Consider the following 19,167-nt stretch of genomic DNA (forward strand, 5'->3'; position numbering starts at 1 on the left):
AGAGTGAACATTTAGCAGATTATTATTTGGCTGTTGCAGGAAATTCCATTTCAATTGGAAAGAAAAACGGTGTTCCTTTGTATTTCGTGGGTTTACCAGAGTTTGAGCAAACAGGACAGGTCGTTTTCAGACACCACTGCAAATACTGGAGCGAAGTGCAGAAAATTCGTGGAGAACAGGTTGGTAACTGTGTTAAGAAATATCATGATTTTTAAAAATATTCAGATTTGAGCTAAAGGATGGAAATATTTGTGCCAAAACGTTTGTAGAAGTTTGGATTTTGTGTCATATTAAGAGGACAGCTCGTAATAACTGTACTACTTTGAAGCTGTGTCTTTGGGTTTGGTTTTGACTTTGTAAATCATCCTTTACACCCCAAACATTCTCAGATTGGTTCCTACTTCGGTGCTGAGCTGTGCTCATTAGATGTTGATTCAGATGGGAGCACTGACTTCCTGCTGGTAGGAGCTCCACAGTTTCATCTGCCTCAGGTGAAGAAAGAAGGCCAGGTCTACATCTACTCTGTGAGCGATGAGGTGAGCTATAATATAAGCTAAGATCTGGTGTGACACTGTGTGAGCTTTAAAGCTGACAAAATAAATGCATGTGTTTTCATAGTCCATTATTAACATCCTCATTTCCTATTAGACTGTACTGGAAAGTAACCAGGATGTGACGGGACCATCCATGGGTAGATTTGGCACCACCATATCCAGTCTTCCAGACCTGAATGGAGATGGACTCCGAGACGTAGCTGTTGGAGCTCCGCTTGAGGATGATAACAGAGGTGCCGTGTATATCTACCATGGCAACAGGCAGAGAGGGATAGTCAGCACTTTCAGCCAGGTGACACAGACAGCACTACTGTGCAAAAGTCTTGAGCCACCTGTCATGTCTTTATATTCTGCCTTTAAAATGTTAAGTAGGTGTAGTGATTTCTTGCAAACATGTGCAAAATAAATGGAAATACAATATAAGAGGCAAAAATAGAGTTTGTACAATTATAACAAGCTTTGGACTGCCTCTATTCTTTTACACAGCCCGAACTCTCTTAGGCAGGTAATTTCTTTCTTGTAATTGGTAGTCTTCAGGAATAGTTCCTTAAAGGACATTCAAAGCTTCTCTTTGGATGTTGGCTGCCTTTCGTTCTGTTATCTGTAAAGATGATCCCACACTGCTTCAGTAATGTTGAGGTCCAGGCTCTGGGGAAACCAGTCGATGACTGTTAGTGTTCCACTGTGTGCTTTTCTATACAGGTATACTTGGCAGCGTGTTTGAGATCATTGTGATGCTAAAAAAAAATGTAGGCCATCGGCAATCAGGCGCTTTCCAGGTGGATCAAAATCTGACTGTGGTTTTCCATGTTCATAATTCTGTAAATTGTGACAAATTGTGAACCCGACTGGCCATTTAACGACAGCCCCAAACCATAACAGAGCCTCCACTGTGTTGGTTCAAAAGAAATGATCTTTTTTCTGTCAAACTCTGTTATCTTTGACATTTTTGCAGATTCCACTGAAAATATTGTGTGGAATTTCCTGCAACTCTTAAAAAAAAAAATCAAACGACAAGTGTCAAAAGAAATTCAATTAGAAGAACAATTTACATAATTTCAGTCTTTGAGCTTTGTTTATGCTTTAATGAGTCATAGGTCAGCGTTAAGTGGTTTTAAAAATGAAAAAACATTCCCCTAAAAATGATCAGGTACAAGAACTGGACCGAAAATGAATTAAAAAGCAGCCAATGTTTTTTTTTTAAAAAAAAGCCTTTAAAAGACCTTTATTACTTACTTTATTATCAAAGATTCAGAAGGAAAATTATTTCTATAACCTTCAAATTTTATAAACCATCAGAGAAATGAGGCACAAACGATGAATCTGCTCAACACTGTTGCCGCTCCATGCTTGTTTTAGTAATGCTGTAATATAACTTCAAAAATGTGACAACACTATTTCAAAGGGTGGGATTTAGAACAAGCAAAATCTCTGTTTCTAGAATCTTCTGTTTCTATATTTCAACAATCAAACATTTCTCTGTCAGACACCACAACCTGCCAGCCTAAATGTATTCAAGTCAAAATATTGTACAGTAACGACTGAACGACGTGCAGAGCTTACAAAAAAGCAGATTGGAAATGAAATATCTTATCATGTCATTAATGCAAGTTTTTGCTCTTTTTTGTCTGTGCTTATGGAGTTGTGTTCGCGCACTCTCAAAACCTCTGTGCATTTGCATTTAAGTTTAATTATCTGCAGCATGATAATATTATCAGACTTACACTTATGAGAGCACTATCGTAGACACAGACATGTAATGTCATCTGAAAGAGGTATTCAGACTAGGCTCTAATATCTCATTATTTCAGAGAATCATGGGAAAAAATATAGACCACGGGCTGAAATTCTTTGGAAGGGCCATCTTCGGGGACGTCGGGGAGGATGGGCTCCCGGGTGTTGTGGTTGAATCACATGGTGGAGCTGTTGTATTCAGGTGAATATTATATGAATACTACACCTATAAAGGAGGCTAAAATTTACAGCGACAATCTATTTAAGTTCATTCGCTGCCTTTCAGATCCAAGCCGGTCTTCAACGTCTTGGCTCGTCTGTCTTTTCACCCTGAGAACTTCGACACCCTGAGTCCAGATACAAATGTAGCTTTGGTTAAAATAACGGCATGCTTTGCAAAGGTTGAAGCAACAAAGAGCAAAGCAGGTAGGTTTGTTGTGATGAGCGGACAAATGTGGAAATTTAAAACAGTTTTTTAAAAATCCACATTAATGTATATTTATTTAATGTGACTTTTTTCAGGGCCAGTGAGCTCAGCATTGAACATCACATACAGACTTAATGTGACGAGTCAAGCAAGTCAAAGTATGTTCAGTCAGACCCTGCAGCTGAGAGATGAAAACACCTGCGTCAGCTACTCCATCAACAGAGCAGTAAGAATGTTGAACATCATCTGTTTATTTATTCACTCTCTGATGACTTTAACACATCGTTCAATCACCACTTTTCCTTAAAGCGCCAGCTTTGTAAGCATGTGTTTTAAGCCATAGCATGCACTATGGACATGTCCAGTGGCAGTCCTAGCCTGTTTGGTGCCCCGCGCGAACACTCCCTCTGCCCCCCCCCACACACACACGCACGCACGCACGCACGCACGCACGCACGCACGCACGCACGCACACACACACATAAAACATAAAACATGTTAAGGATTGTACATTAACATAAAACCATACTGTGTGTGTGTGTTTCTCTGGTGAATTTCACCCACACACACATATGAAGACACAGAGAGTATGCACTGTATGCAAACGGCTACCAAACAACCATCATAATTCGTCATGAGAACAGGACAAATCAACAATTGACAATGACTAATTAATATTAAAATCTGTAACATAATGTATTGTTTGGAGTTTAGTCTGTTACTGTTACTATTTTTACCATTTCTTCTCACTTTCTTCTCACTACTCCAGTATGAACACAAATCCCCCAACTCGAGGATCGCCACAACATAACCTATAGACCTATAATTTTCTGGCAAGAAACACATCTTTCTGCCATCGAACACAACAAATTGTGTAAAATGGGGTTCAAAAATGTGTTTTATTCCTCGTATGTAAAAAAGCATTCTAGAGGAGTGGCCATCTTATTGTCTGACATTTCCAACTTTCCTCACAAATCAGAGATAAAGAGGGGCGTTATATACTGGTCAAAGGGTATATAGATCACAAGGAAGTTACATTGTTTAACGTGTACAGACCACCAGGGACTGATAAACACTTAATTAGGACCCTTTCTGAATTAATTGCAACAGAAACATCAGGCATATTAATATGCGGTGGAGATTGGAATATTCACTTGAATCAGTTTCTGGACACATCCAGCAAAACTAAATTGCCACAACCAGAAGCAGTATCTGTTAAAAGAATGCTTAAGGAACTGGGGTTGGTTGACGTGTGGAGGGATGCACACTCACTGGAAAAGAAATATACTTTTTTTTCACATTCCCACCATATGTATTCGAGACTGGACTATTTTTTTATGTCACACTTTGATAAGCATAGAATTATAAATTGTGACATAGGGGTGAGGGATATTTCGGACCATGCAGGGGTGTACTTGACACTCCATTTGGATTCGGATCGGAAAGAGCCTTTATGGAGGCTTAATACTAGCCTACTAAACGATGTAGAATTCGAAAGGTTTGTTAAAAAAGAATTTAAGGAATACATGGACTATAATAACAATGGTGACGTTTCCCCTAGTATTTTATGGGACGCAGTGAAGGCAGTTCTCAGAGGGAAGCTAATTTGGTGGTCCTCATATAAAAAAAAAGAAAAAGAGAAGTATTTAAAAGACCTTACTACGAGACTGAAACACCTAGAATCAGAACATGTGAAAAGTAACAATGATAACACCTTATCACAAATTAAAGAAACACAACAGATATTAAATAGGTTATACGAAGATCAAATAGAGAAAAGGGCTAAATTCATTAAGCAGAATTATTATGAAAATGGTCCTAAATCCAAGAGACTCCTTGCTTGGAGGATACGGAAACAGCAGGCTGACAGATTCATTCAGAAAATTAGAAACCCAGCAAATGATAAGATATGTCATGACATGAAAAGCATAAAAGAATCTTTTGTAACCTATTATACCCGACTGTACGCAGAACCACACAGGATAGATGTGCCCTCTGTTAATGCATTTCTTTCCTCACTTGATTTACCATCGATAGGAACAGAACAAAATAAAAGATTAACACAAACAATAACTGCGGAGGAGATTAACAAGGCCATCTCAAAATTGAAAGGTAATAAGATGGCCGGTGAGGATGGCTACCCGGCAGAGTGGTATAAACACTTCAGAGATCTAGTAACCCCTCTGCTGAGGGATTGCTTTAACCATGTGCTTACAGGGGGTGAGATACCACCATCCTGGAAACGAGCAGTTATTTCAGTAATTCCCAAAGCAGGTAAAAATAGAACAGAATGTGGTTCCTATAGACCCGTCTCTGTCTTGAATATTGACTATAGGATATTTGCAACAATATTAGCTAAACGGTTGGAATTTATAACTTCAGAACTAACGGATACAGATCAAACAGGTTTTGTTCGAAATAGGCAAACTCATGATAATGTGAGGCGGGCGCTCCATCTAATAAACAAAATGAAAAATATCGAATCAGTAGCTGTTAGTCTTGATGCCGAAAAGGCATTTGACTCTGTCTGCTGGAATTATCTTTATTTGGCCTTAGAGAGATTTGGTTTTAACAGCCAAATCATCAGATGCTTACAGTCTCTATATAACTCACCCACTGCCAGGATTAAAATTAATGGTGATTTAACAGATACACTACAACTGGAGAGAGGCTGCCGTCAGGGATGCCCCCTGAGTCCCACTCTCTTTGCGCTATTCATTGAGCCCCTGGCGCAAGCTATCAGGGAATCTAAAGAGATTAGAGGTGTACTAATTAACGATATAACGTATAAAGTTGGTTTGTATGCTGACGATGTTCTCATAACGCTAACTAACCCGGAAATCAGTCTGCCTAATCTTTTTTCATTATTGAAAACATTTGGCATGTATTCCGGATATAAATTAAATTTACAGAAAACTCAGATTCTCTTATATAACTATCGCCCATCACAAGATGTTCAAAAGATAGCCAAGTTTAACTGGAGTAACACCTCTATAAAATATCTAGGAATCCATATACCCACAGATCTATCCGACCTCTATGAATGCAATTATGTCCCACTAACATCAGAAATTAAGGCAGACCTACAGCGCTGGTCATTATTGCCAATGAATATGCATAACCGGATAGATATAATAAAAATGAATCTTTTGCCAAAGCTTCTCTATTTGTTCCAGGCGCTGCCTATACAAGTACCCTCCAAGCAATTTAACGATTGGAATAGGATGATCTCTAACTTTATTTGGGCCAAACAAAAACCAAGAATAAAATTTCAGACGTTACAACTGCAAAGGGACAAAGGTGGATTCGCTCTGCCGTGTCTTGAGGACTATTATAGGGCTGCACAGTTACGGGTGATGATTGGGTGGTGTGATCCAATGTGTGAGGCTAAATGGAAGGAGATAGATCAATCCTACTGTGAGATACCGCTTCAATCACTGCTTGGAGATCAACCGCTCATTAAAAGACATATATATGCAGACTTGCTCCCGGCGCTAATGAAAGTGCCCATAGAGATATGGCATAAGATACTCAAATATGAGAAAACTGAAAAAAGTGCCCGGACTTTAAGATGGCCTGCTTATGATTCGGATTTTGCACCTGCAAACATGGATAAGAGATTTATACAGTGGTCACATAAGGGTATAACAGGCTACTGGAAGATTACAGATAAAAATGTACTAAAAGACTACCAGCAACTCCAGAGAAGTTTTTACTTGGAAAGACAGGATTTCTTTAGATACCTCCAGCTGAGGCACCATTATGACAGAAACATAAAATTCCTAGAAGAGGAGGACACGGGCTTGGTCAAAATCTTCCTTGACTCTTGTAAGGGGAATGCACCAAAGAGACAGATATCCAGATTATACGAATGTTTACAAACATGTAGGAATAATGACACAACGTATATCAAAACTAGATGGGAAAAAGAGGCTGAAATAATAATACATGACGACAACTGGTCCAATATGTGTAAGGCTGTGGTAATGACCTCGAGCTCAGGCCTATGGAGGGAATTTGCATGGAAAAACACAGTGCGTTTTTTTGTCACACCGAATGCTAAGAGTAAACAAAGTAAAGACCCCGACAAGGCTCAGTGTTGGAGGAACTGTGGAAGTGTATCTGCAGGACATTTTCATATTTTTTGGGAATGTGCCAAGATTGTCCCCTATTGGCTGGTAGTGATCACAGAAATCAATACCATGATGGGCTTGAACTTGGCCCCTGATTTCACTGTGTTTTAGCTATGTGATTTGCCACAAGGACTGAGGAATTCAGACAAATATCTTTTATTGATATTATTGGCTGGTGCAAAGAAAGCCATAACTCGCAAATGGCTAAACGTGGATCCACCGTCATCCTTGGACTGGATAGGTATTGTCAAGGAAATCTACACAATGGAGAGACTGACTTTTTCACTAAGACTGGCTGCGGATAAATTTGAGAAATACTGGGAAAAATGGGACCTTTACTTAAATGGAAAAATATTATAATCTCTGATACCATGTTTCAGTGCTGTTGTTCACCTATTTGATCTGATTGTACCATAAAGGGATATTCCTTTTTTTTTGTTGTTTGCTAGCCTGGATGCTCTGTGAATGTTGGGGGTCTGAGTGTTTTGTAAAAAATTATACAAAACCTATAGACCTACACCTTAGTTCACAGATTCACTTTGTCTAGGGTGTATTTCTGGGATTTCACACAACCCAGGATTCAAATCATGAATACATAATGGGCTTGGATTTACATCATTATGCTCTATCTGGAAGCAGCCGGCCCCCTGCCCTGTCGACGGGTTGTGTGTGTGACTTTAAATCATCAAACTGTAAATTATAAATTTTAAATTATTATTGATCCCTTTACCCCGAGTCCTAAAGTGTATATTTATTTTCTTACTCTTCTTATATTTATTGTTTGTTTACTTGCACTGCTGTAACTGGAGCGTGTTTCATGTTTGTTGGTTTGTTTTTATTTTGTTTTATTTTGCGAGTTGGTTATTAGATGCTGCTCCAGCCAGCCAGAGAATCCCCCGCCGCCCCGCCCTCTCCTCCCTGTGCCGCAAGCAGCAGGCGCACCTCGCAAACGGAGGGCGCCCTTACTCCCAGCAAATGGGCGATAGAAAACCAATCGGTGCCTATGACATTCCCAATATGTGCTGGCATGATTTTTTGAGTTGGTTTTTTTGTTGCCGATGCCCGTGATGATGCCGCCCAGGGCAACCGCCCGTGTCGCCCGTATCAAAAACCGCTACTGACTCCAAGACTTATCAAATAACAGTGCTTTTCAAATAAATGGGTATTAAAATGGGGGAAATCTGCTCATTTAGCTGCAGTGTATGTGAGATGTTAGGTGGATACGATGAGGTGGTTTGTAGCTACATTAAAAAATGAATGATGTAAACACAAGTGAAAAACTCATCTTCATCAGTTTTAATCCTTAGTTGTTAAGGGTAACTCTAAGAGTTATCAAATAACAGTGCTTGAGTTTGTTACCATCGTAGTATTTTTAGGCTTTTTGAAAGCTGATGACAACGACTTTGTTTCTTACAGAACTATGTGGCAGACACATCAACACCTCTCAGGATCAGACTTAACTTCCTTCAACCTGATAGCGAGAGCGAGAGCGCCGTCCTGAGCGTGGACTCTGAAAGAGAGGCTGTCCTTGAGGTGAGTTCAGTCGCTCGTACAGTCTGTATTTACATGCTTATTGTATACAACCAAAGATACAGCTATACTCATGTCCTATTATATTTACCAAGAGTATTTAGTAGGATTTAATGAGGTCTGAAGCTTTTTTCTGACCTGCGGTTTAAGTTTGACCTGTTTTATTTTCGTACTTTTTACAGATTCCCATTTAAAAATAATGCAGAAGAAGTGAGAGCTGAACTGTTCAAGAACATATTTCTGATCTTTAGCAAGTAAAAAACATGCTCAGAAGAGTTATTATCATGGAGTAATTATTATCATTAATAAAAGACTTATTAATGAAAACAATGAGAAATTACTTTGTCTTTAAATGTAAAACTTTTCAATTCGTTCTTTCCTAATTTTTAGTTCTTTAATTTAGGTTCAGTTTTGTTTTATTTACACCCCACATAATCATAACAACAGTCACCTAAAGCCCATAAAGACTCTGCACAAAATAGAGATAAATGCAGAGAACACCCCAACAATAAAAACTACCCCTCATGAACAAGCACATGGCAACAGCTGGAAGGAAAAACTCTCTTTCAGCAGGAAGAAACCTCCAGCACAACCAGGCTCAGGGAGGGGCAGCCAGCTGCTGTGACCAGCTGTGGGTGAGGAAAGGACAAAGGACGTGCTGTGGAAGAGAGCCAGAGATTAATAATGACTCACAATTAAAAGCTGAGAGGTGTGTAAACACACCGAGAGTGAGGAAGAAACATCATGAGAAGCCGTCAGCAGCCTGGGCCTTCGGTTAGCTAGAATCTAAAGTTGTTTCACAGAGACACTCTGCTGATGTGTTTAAACTTTTGTCTCGTCAAATCCGAAAACAATAAAATAAAACATATCAAAGCCTTTCACATCACACAGCGCTGTCATTAAGCTCCTGGCCTGTTTCTATGCATCCTTAACATTACTGTCATCTTGTGGCCACAGTCAGCTACTGTGGCTGAAAATCTGAACTCTAAAGCATAAACATGTCAGTTCCTGCCTCTCAATATAAAAAAAGGAAAAACTGTTTGTGCACGAAATAAAAACTTACACTTGAGGATTTTTCATTTTGTTTTGTTCTTTCTTATTTTTCCACCCTCATCTTGCTTGGCGTTTCCCATTGACCTTTTTTACTTCCATATCTTGGGAATTTGTTTGTACCTTTTATTTATTCATTCCTTTAAATTTTACCTTTTATTATAATTTTATTTAGACTTGTTCCCCATGTTTGTGTTGTAGAAGCACATGTGGTTGTCTGCTTTGATAATCAGCACCCAGATTTGATCCGCCGCCGCCCGCTGTTAGTCATGTTCCTGTTCCACTTGGCTCTCTTCAGTACTGGATGACAAGCTGGGTTTAAAGATTAATGAGTTTCATTTTATTTATTTTAGCTGTAATGATCATTAGGATTGAATGAAGAATCCTCCAGAAGGGAGAAAAATGTCTTCCACCAAGAATACCTATATGAACACGTGTTTTATGTATGTTTTTTCATTTTACTATGCACTCAGTTGCATCTCTTTTTTACGCTTCCTGAATCATGACCTGAACTAATGCTGTCAACACTTTATTTGTGAAAAAAACTTTTAAAAAACTGGCAAATATTCACTGGAAATGGAAACAAATTTGTGGCACAAATGCTAAAAATCAGACAATTTGGAATATATGCATAAAGTTTACTTACAGTATCAAAGTAGAAGATTTTACACCTTTACCAAAATGTTTGAGGCACAAATGAGTGTTTTGGGTTATTATTTAATTAAAATAAACATGTTTTTAATAAAAAATCTCTACAGTGAGCTAAATTTAAGTCACAGGAATGTATAAAAATAACGGAGAAAGAAAATAACAGAATGAGCCTGTTAAAACACAGGATTTAATTAAATGTGTCAGACGCTGAACACAGTTACGTGACTGATCACAAAGCAAAAAAAAATAAACACTGCAGGAAAAAAGTGTCAGTTTTAGTGTCATTTCCAAAAAAACCCCAACAGACTGACAGGCCTGTGCGAACACGGATAATCTGGTTTGATGCACCGATATGATTTAGTCAAAACTTTGGTGATGCATGGATGAACAAGCAAATGTGCAGGTTTAGTACACACTCACAGTCCCATCACTAGTATGATTTTAACAGAGGAAACCTAACGTTAACGTCCCAGGTGGAAAACAGCGCTGTCCAGAGTCTTAAAAAGGTCCTTCAGTGGAGTCACCCCCACCCTCCCACGCCCCCTCTTTTCTTTCCTAGAGCAGTGCGTCTCTCTCGGGTCGGTGTGGTGGTTGATCTCCGGTGTTGCTGGTTCCAGTGGCAGCTTGTGCGTGCCAGAGTTTCTAACCTGAGGTTCGGTCACACCTGGACTGCTGAGGGTCGGCCCAGCTGTTACCTCTGAGGAGTTCTGAGGAGTTTGAAAAGAAAGCTGGTCGTCTGTTGAGCGTGCAGACGCCTTCACGGTGGGCCGACTGCTGGACGTCTGAGGAGCAGAGCACAAAGAAATAAATAGAAAAACTCACAATATTCAGGTGTAAATCATCTCTGTGTAAAAACTCTCACATGAACACTAAACTGCTGAAAGACTCCAGAGGCCAAACTGCTTTTTTACAGCAGTAACTAACAAACCAAGACAGGATTACACCAACTCCAAACAGGGCCCCTCACCATTTGAAAAATACTAACTAAATACTAACCAAACAATGCTGAAATGCAGTATTATATTTGACTGCCTATGAACAATAATCTGAAAGGTGAAACCTTTTTGGATTTTGAACAGTTGGCCCTGCAGCCGTGCCAGCCCATTGTGACCAATTTTGTCACATTTTTATTTTGTATTTTTCTCTCCAATTATTCGATTAGCTTAATGCATACGTACCTACATCTTAAAATAAATAAATGTGTACAATCACCACTGAAAATAAACAGACAATAAATGTGAGCAGTAACAAAACTTATGTTAAAAGCTGTATTTTCTTCCTACCAGTCTTAAAAATATAGTCTTTCATCAAATTTATGGGAAATTTAAGACATTTTATGCTCTTAATTTTGTTGATTTTTCAGGCTTTAAAACGTTTGAAGAACTCACGGGAACCTTGTCGATGTAAAACATTACTGCCTGTGGAGGCTGATTAGGCTGAGGAGAGCATCTACTTCTCCTCCACACTGTAACAGTCTGGCAGATAAAGAAGTACAGTTTGAACTGACACTGATTCTTTGAAAACAGCAGATCCTTTCTGCTTCTGTCGGTCAGTTTGGGGGCGTGGCCTAAACTGTTTTAAGTTAAACATGTATTCACGTACCGGATGCTTCTTTTCTTCACTCTGTTGGTTTCCAAAAGTGTGCCCAACACCACCTTTATTGCTCATTTCTATTTCTGAAATTAAAAAAAAAAACAAACAGATTTCTGTTTCATTCCACCAAAATTTTATATAACGCATTTAATGTTTTTAGCGGGCGTGAATAAACTGCGCACCACTGATCTGAATGCCGTCCCGCTGCTCTCCATCCTCCTGGTATGGGCTCAGGCTCACAAACAGGGATTTCAGGACTGAATCCTTTAGCGCCCCTACGGCAGGCGTTAAGAGCACATTTCAGACACACAAATGGACATTGGACATTTTTATTTGTATGTGTGGAGTGCGTCCGTACGTCTGGGCGATGAGACGTCAGGCAGTTGCTGCTGTGCCGAAGTTTCAGATGGATTCGGACCACCCGGAGCTGAACTGGAGGAAGTCTCCTTGATTGAATCCTGCACGATGCTGCAAGCTGGACCTGCTGGCTGCTTTACAGGATCAGGCTCAGCTTCAGAGGTTGTGGAGCAACTATGAGGACTTTGTTTGACATCAGTTTGGACCTGGCACAAAGGAGCCGACACTACATGAGAAACGCTTTGAAAAGGACTCTCAGCTGACGCCTGACTGCAGGGAGGCAAAGTCTCAGTGAGGGGGTGTGCAAAAAGGCTGAGGAAGGAAGCAGCAGAGTTTTTCTCAGGTTTGACTTCAGTTTTTAAATGTCCTTCTTTGCTTGTGAAATGTGCAGACTGTGGGGCTCTCACCGGGTCAGGTGTCGGTGTCACGCTCTCAGTGATTGGGTTTTTAAAAAGGCAACTGAAGGGGATTTTCTGAGTCTTTTTACATCCAGCTGAACAATCAGCTCGAGTTGGAGTCTCCCTGCTGCACTGTGGTGACATTTTAGCAGAACAGCGTTTCTGTGCACCGGGTTGGAAGACAGATTTTGTCTTTCTTGGGTACCGAGGGATCTCAGCAAGCTGCATTCCTGCAAAATGATGAACGGCAATGTTTGCAGAGTCACTCGTCTTAATGGAGCTAGCTGCAGGTTCAACAGGAGCAGAAGTTCTGCTTTTAAACTCTGAGACACCTGAAGAGGGAGAAATACCCGAGAGATGTTTGGGAGGACAGGTGTTATCTGTAGGAAGCTGTGAGCTTTCATTCATGTCTGATTTGCTTTTGGAAGATGCAGGATTACCTTCATCTATAACAGGAGGATGCAAACGCTCCAGTTTAACTTCATGAAAAACCATTTCAGCAGATTTCAGGGACTCTGGCATAGCTCCACATTGCTTCTGAGTACCAGAGGAAAGAGTAAGATCAGAGCTAGAAATCAGGCTGCCGTGCGCTTGTAGGGAAGACAGGCTCTTGTACATTTTCTTGGGGGGTTTGTTTGGCTCATGTTTGGTACTCAGTGAGACTTTTTGTATTTGATGTTGTGAACTTAAGAGAGGATCCGGGATTTCCTCAGTTTTTACACTTGAAGCAGTAGGTCTTTGACCAAGGGTTGAATTTTCCACTGACTTTAAGGACCTGAGGACAGCATCAACCGAGTAGGGAACTTCCTTTTGTGTCGTGGAGCCTAAAGTGGCCTTGGAGGTGGTCTCTGCACCAGGAGTAGTAGATTCTTTGCTTTCAGGAGTATTATAGAAGATAGGGAAAGACCTGAACAGCTGAGGTCCAAGCATGGCTTCCACTGAATAACAAACTGGCTCCGGGCGGTTACTGCTGGTTGATGAAGGGCTGTGAGGTCGGGCGGTGTCTGCTGCACGCTGAAGAACAGCTTCATCTGTAAATGTGGCCATTTCTTCTATCTGGTGTACTGAGGGTTCCCCCTCTGTAGCTGCATCTGCATCTGAGCTGTGGTAAAAGTTAGGCCTGAAAAATAAAGATATCCAGTGAAGGTAACATGCATGGATTATTAGAAAAATTCCTGTTAAAGGCTAAAAGCATCTAAACACCTTAAGTTCCTCTTAGAATACAGCAGTGAGTCGTGTGTTCAGATTAACGTCTGCTGCTCTGTAGTCCAGAGAAAATGTAATCCATCTTTTATGTACAGTCTATGCCTGTACATAAAAGCCCGTCTTCTGTGTCGTCGGGCTCATATTTATGAACTAATCCTTCAATTACACTTACTGCAGGTAAGGATGAGGACGTGTTTAAATTCAGAGGTGCATACCTGAGCGGGTCCATGAGAACATTGGGGGTCCCGTTTGTTTCGGTCATTCCTGCCTCCTCTTTGCTCTCCGGCTCTCCCAAAGGCTCCTGCTCAGCTTTTTTTGCAAGTTCAGAGAGGTCACGTTGCCGTTTTAATAACTGCAGTGAAAAGAAGCAAAGCATTTGTATTTTGATTTCAGCACAAAGCAATGCATGCAAAACATTTTGAGAGCATTTTCATGCCTGACTTCTCCATGCACACCTCATCCAACAGTTTTCCTGTGACGTCAGTAAGCGGCTCGTGGGAAAACCTGCAGTCTTCTCCTTGATAGCATTTTCCTTTTCTGTGGAAAAACTTGCAAGGAAAGGACTGTGCAGCTTGGTATAGGAAATACAAGACAGCCAACAACCTCCACTTTCATTTGGTTAATGAGATGTGTTTGTGGCAGCTTACAACAGTATATCAAAGGATATTGTGCATGTACGGACAGCTCTCCCCTTTTGTGCAGAAGCCTTGGATGTAAAATTTACAGACTTCTTTGATGAGATCGTTGTAACCCTGAATATGTTCCAGCTGGCAACTCTCAGCCTGTATCCAAGGAAGGAAAGAAAGCACATTTTTCATTTTTGCAGTCTGAAAAAAGAGATTTAGGTAAAGTTGAATAACCAGCTGTGATGCAACCTGCCTTTATGCATCGTCCATAAAGAAAATGTCGACAAAGTAACCGCCCGTCCACCAAGAGCGCATTCTGGTCCTTGAACTCCTGAGACATGAACCTTGGCTTCACTTGAAAGTCCTAAAAGCAAGGACACACAAGGTAAATATGATTCCACTGAAGGATTATTTGAAATAATGTATCCGCTTCAATAAATATTCCAACTAACGCTGAAGGATCCAATTATCTGTTTGTACTGACGGCATGACATGAACTGGCGAAGCCAATCCATCATAAACTCAAGCTGCTGCAGCTCTAACCAGCTGATGGTGGATGGCGTATGTCATTAAAGGCAAAGTCTTGCTTACCATCATGTCATTTTCATGTCCACTGCCTCTCCCACCTCTCCCACCTCTCCCAGACATCGGTCTTCCTTGTCCACGGAAAAATCTCCCTCTCCGTCCCTCCTTGTGCTGATATGGATCTTTCTGTCCATCCTTCTTCTTCTTCTGATGTTTCGGCCTTTGAGATTGACGGCCTCTGTTACTGAAGCCTTTGCTCAGTCTTTGCTCACCATCGCTGTTCTGCATTAAATGCCCTTTGTCCTTTGTGTTATCAGCTTTGACGTTACTTCGAGTTTTGGGTCCCTGGGCTTGGACACACGGCTTCTGCAAAAAAACAAACACATAAAAATTTGATATAAAAAAAAAAGTTCTACATTTTATGTTATTAGCAGCTACCGGCTGCTCCTTGGTCACAAAGGGTCACCACAGCAGGTAGGCTGGTAGAGTTTTACACCAGATGTTCATTTTATAGCACTTTTCAAGCTCTTCCCTTAGCGTGCATGTTGTTGAACAGCAAGAGATCACGCAAACCAGACACTCATCAGGAAGCTCCTTTCCACCACCGTCACCACTCCTTCAGTCACTACCTACAGCACAGCTGTCGCTTCACCAAAACAGAGTCTACAGCATCACTGCCAGTGCTTCCCCAATTCATCTCCTGTCTCCTGTCTTCTCTTTCCCTTACTCATCAAGGAGCAGCTAATTCTCATCCCAGCTGCCACACATTTGATACTAACCCCCCAACACTTTGATACCAAGCCCACCAGTGGAAGCTGGAGGTCACTGATTGATGAAGCGAACAGATCTACATCAAGATACATTAAAAGAAACAGCGCTTATCTGACACTGGCCCTCCTGTTTTTAAGCAACTCTTTAATTATGACAAACTAAAATATTTTGTTTTAATGTGTAATGTCAAACCTTAATGTCAAGGTCAGCTCACCTTTTTGTGAGATCCAAACAGCTCGCACTGCGTTTTCCTCTTTTTTCCACCTCCCCCAGTCTCATTCCTGCCAAACAGAGAGAGTGAGTGATGAAGAGGAGGCCATAAAAACAGATCTAACCCCGGTAAACTTTCATTAAATACCGCTGCGTGACGGCAGGCTGACCCGCACTCTTCACACCTTCATCCACAGCGGAGAGCCTCGAGAACAGGTTCGAAAAAGCCATCTTACTCCTAGTAATGTGTGTCTCCGTGTGTACGGAGCTCGGTCCGGAGTTATAAAGGTCCAATATTGAAAAACAAACAGCCACGTGCAGGCGTGGTGCGCGCTAACAAACGCAAACAGGAAATAAACGTCTTTCACTTTACGCCTTCACGCGGATCACTTTATCAGAGGTCGCTGCAGCGATCGGGGTTTCGCATGTGTATATTGTCACTACCCGATCATATATCACAGTACGTTCTTCAGCCGTTCACATTTAATTCCGTGTTCGATATTTACGTCACTCTACGTCACTTCCATGCGACAGGGTCATTGGGTTAACGCATTGACTGTGCTACGGACGCTTGTCGCCGCCTAGCGGTGAAGATTTGTATCGTCTTGTGTTAAATCTTGCAGCCATGGCAGCGCGCTGTGGTTTTGACAGGTGAATAAGCAGCGGGCTGGCACAGCCCTGAAACTTTTTGGATTCTCACTTGATAACAGCGCATTTTTGAAGTTATTTACCATATTTGATAGGACAATAATATAAAATACCAAGCCAAGTGTGTTAGACTGTCTCTCACAGAGTGATTCTGAAATAAACAATCAGTGCAATCTGAGTTATCCACCTTTGTTACTTTTTTTAAATGTACGATACATTCCAGTCCAGCAGGTTGATGGGAAATCAAGAGAGCAGGAAAGATGAAGAAGAGCTGAGCATCATAAAGACCAGACTGAGGTGACAGCTTTAAAGTGGTTGTTATGGCACACTGGCAGCACTGGTAACGTTTAAAAGTTGAATTAACACTGTCAGCATGTGAGCGTACGAGACAGATCCACTAAGACTGAAGCGGGCTTACATCATCATGCAGGTGAATCAAAGAAAGCAGTACATTAGACAGCATTCAACCAATACTTACACACCACCACCTAACCTCAGATCTTGTGCCACGTAAAGCACCTGGCCAAAAATATTAACTCCAGCTCAATATAGATTACATCTATACTTAAACGCCGGAGTCAGTATGGAATCAGACTATGTTCTGTAAAATGGGAAACCGAATGAGTTATTGACAAAAAAAAAAAAAACACATAACAAAAGCACACATTCTAAAAAAAAAAATGGAACTGAAATCATCATCATTCATCATCAACCATGCAAAAAATAAAAGGTCCAAGTAGTCAAATAAAATGTGCAAAAAACAGCTTTTGTGTTAAATTTTCTTCCATACAACTCTTAAATGTCTCTCTACTACAGCCTGGTATTCTATTCATACAACTTGCTTTAACATTTTTCTTTTTTTCCATAAGAATTTTAATTGTGACACATTTCCAGAGATTGTCCACCACTACTGACATTTCCTCCACAGCCTTATAATTAAAACCACAATTAACAAACAGAGCCACAGTCTCCTTTTCTCTCTTCTTGCAAGTCATTTCACAGTTTCAATGCCAAAGTCCATGCCCATGTCAGGATTTTGCTATTATACTGTATTTAAAGGCTGTGTAAACTGACTGTAAGGCTGTGGGAAGTAGGGGCAGCCTCAGTCACAAAAGGCAAACAATAGATACATAAGGTTTTTGAAGATGTTAAATATTATTCCTGGTGTTAGTTTTATTATACAAATGAGAGGAATTTGTGGAAATAAGCAAATTTGCGTTTTCCTGCTTTAAAGCATCACAGTCAAATGACGTTACACACACACCGGCAGCACCGGTTATCATTACAGTTAACCTCACAGTCCTCTCTTTGTTTTATGGAGGGCCATGAGTGCCAAAATGAAGTAGCCAAATACACCATTGCTATTAAATAAAAAATGCATTTATGCATTTATTGAATGTTTTAAATGAAATTAACTGATTAAATAAATTGATTATATATATATATATATATATATATATATACATATATATTCTGTAATTACTGCCGATGTTGTTCAGTGCACTGAACAGTAAGAAAACAGTGTTTTTAAAGAAAACTGTGACTGTCATAGCTGTTAAATAAAGTAATAATGGATTGCATTTATATAGCGCTTTTCGAGACCCTCGAAGCACTTTACAATTCCACTATTCATTCACTCTCACATTCACACACTGGTGGAGGCAGCTACAGTTGTAGCCACAGCTGCCCTGGGGCAGACTGACAGAAACAATCGCGCCATCGGCCCCTCTGGCCATCACCAATAGGCGAAGTGTCTTGCCCAAGGACACAGCAACCAAGACAGACAGAGCTGGGGATCGAACCGGCAACCTTCCGGTTACAAGATGAGCTTCCCAATGTTGAATGTTGCAGGGATGAACATCAATTAATCATACTGTGGATAGATAATGAATCCCCCTAAAAGTAGAGAGGTTGTCTCTATCCAGCCATTCTGTTAGACTCTTATCCAGGTCAGGCTCACAGGGGGGCAGCAACACATGTACTAAAATATTAACAATATATTTAAAAATGAATTAATACCTTTTATCTTTAACTTTGTTTTCTGTGTCCTTTTCCTGTCAAATAAACTGCTCTCACAGCACCAACTAAAGGCAGGTGTACAAGCGGACACATCGCCTGTTAGGTCTAAACTCACAGACCTCGCTGTCTCAGAGACCTGTCACTGCGGACAAAGCAGACACTCAGAGCTCAACTGGTTTCTTGGCGGCAAGGGAAGCGTCGAGGTGAGAAGTGTTGCCACTCACCCATCCAAGCAACTCCAAATCTGACTCCCCTCTTTGCCTCTTTGACACCAGTGGTTACAAACAGTTCAGTTATCCACGTGACAGTTTAAGGCAAGCGTCTCTGAGCGAGTGTGTCTGTATGTGCGTGTGTGTGTGTATGCAAGGATGTGTGTGTGTGTGTGTGTGGCCCCTCGCCATACCATACTAGCCATGACTTTTATCAAACTTTCCAGTCGTCCCCATACAGAGTGTGATCTTTCACAAACTAACATGTGTACGAGCCATGCAGAAAAGTGAGAGTGAACAGTCTTGCACCTTACAAAAACAGGAACTTGTGGTTTCTAAATGTGCAACGGAAAATTAGAGACAGCTTCTCTCATCTTATGCATGTAACAGAAGCCACAAGAAACATTTTACAAGCAATCATATTCTTGCACAAATGACAAATTCAAAAGACTTCACTCTAACATCGCCTTTCAATATTTAGGATATATTTATATATTTTCCTCCTGTGTTTTAATTTTCTTTCTGT

At 40.7% G+C, this 19,167-nt stretch overlaps 2 protein-coding genes across 11 annotated transcripts in view; one reads left to right on the forward strand and one right to left on the reverse strand.

Moving 5' to 3' along the window:
* Positions 1-9,445, forward strand: part of LOC109202376 (integrin alpha-L) — a 56,280-nt gene extending 46,835 nt beyond the window's left edge. For 3 of the 6 annotated variants that reach the window (XM_025908064.1, XM_025908070.1, XM_025908069.1), the window contains 2 exons: positions 8,265-8,381; positions 8,561-9,445. In XM_025908064.1, the coding sequence (XP_025763849.1) occupies positions 8,265-8,381; positions 8,561-8,572 (129 nt within the window). In that variant the 3' untranslated portion in view covers positions 8,573-9,445. Of the gene's footprint in view, positions 1-39; positions 180-389; positions 537-648; positions 847-2,365; positions 2,491-2,574; positions 2,715-2,810; positions 2,942-8,264; positions 8,382-8,560 lie in introns of those variants that run through there. The other 3 variants (XM_025908065.1, XM_025908066.1, XM_025908068.1) reach the window with 3 other exon arrangements.
* An 807-nt stretch (positions 9,446-10,252) lies between these two features.
* On the reverse strand, positions 10,253-18,806 carry LOC100702635 (uncharacterized protein C1739.01). 5 transcript variants are annotated; one of them, XM_019359529.2, is made up of 12 exons: positions 18,605-18,806; positions 15,770-15,836; positions 14,851-15,150; positions 14,513-14,623; positions 14,301-14,415; positions 14,089-14,198; positions 13,849-13,985; positions 12,031-13,547; positions 11,855-11,947; positions 11,682-11,755; positions 11,468-11,554; positions 10,253-10,861 (listed from the first exon to the last, which is right to left on the reverse strand). In XM_019359529.2, the coding sequence occupies exons 1-12, from the start codon at positions 18,658-18,660 to the stop codon at positions 10,541-10,543; spliced, it is 2,988 nt and encodes a 995-aa protein (XP_019215074.1). In that variant the 5' UTR covers positions 18,661-18,806; the 3' UTR covers positions 10,253-10,540. The 5 variants fall into 5 exon arrangements, with proteins under 5 accessions (XP_019215074.1, XP_019215076.1, XP_019215073.1 ...); XM_019359531.2 differs by lacking the exon at positions 18,605-18,806 and adding an exon at positions 15,951-16,346; XM_019359528.2 differs by lacking the exon at positions 18,605-18,806 and adding an exon at positions 15,914-16,344.
* Between the last annotated feature and the right edge of the window lie 361 nt (positions 18,807-19,167).

The sequence above is a fragment of the Oreochromis niloticus genome, linkage group LG6 (genome assembly GCF_001858045.2).
Source record: "Oreochromis niloticus isolate F11D_XX linkage group LG6, O_niloticus_UMD_NMBU, whole genome shotgun sequence".
Classification (NCBI taxonomy): domain Eukaryota; kingdom Metazoa; phylum Chordata; class Actinopteri; order Cichliformes; family Cichlidae; genus Oreochromis; species Oreochromis niloticus.

Excerpts from the sequence above, each read along its gene's own strand:
- LOC100702635 (XM_019359528.2), bottom strand. The coding sequence starts at position 15,996 with ATGGCTTTTTCGAACCTGTTCTCGAGGCTCTCCGCTGTGGATGAAGGT. Across the intron at positions 14,416-14,512 it reads TTTATGGACGATGCATAAAG|GCTGAGAGTTGCCAGCTGGA; the intron begins GCAGGTTGCATC and ends CCTTGGATACAG. Across the intron at positions 14,199-14,300 it reads GAGCTGTCCGTACATGCACA|AGTCCTTTCCTTGCAAGTTT; the intron begins ATATCCTTTGAT and ends ACCAAGCTGCAC.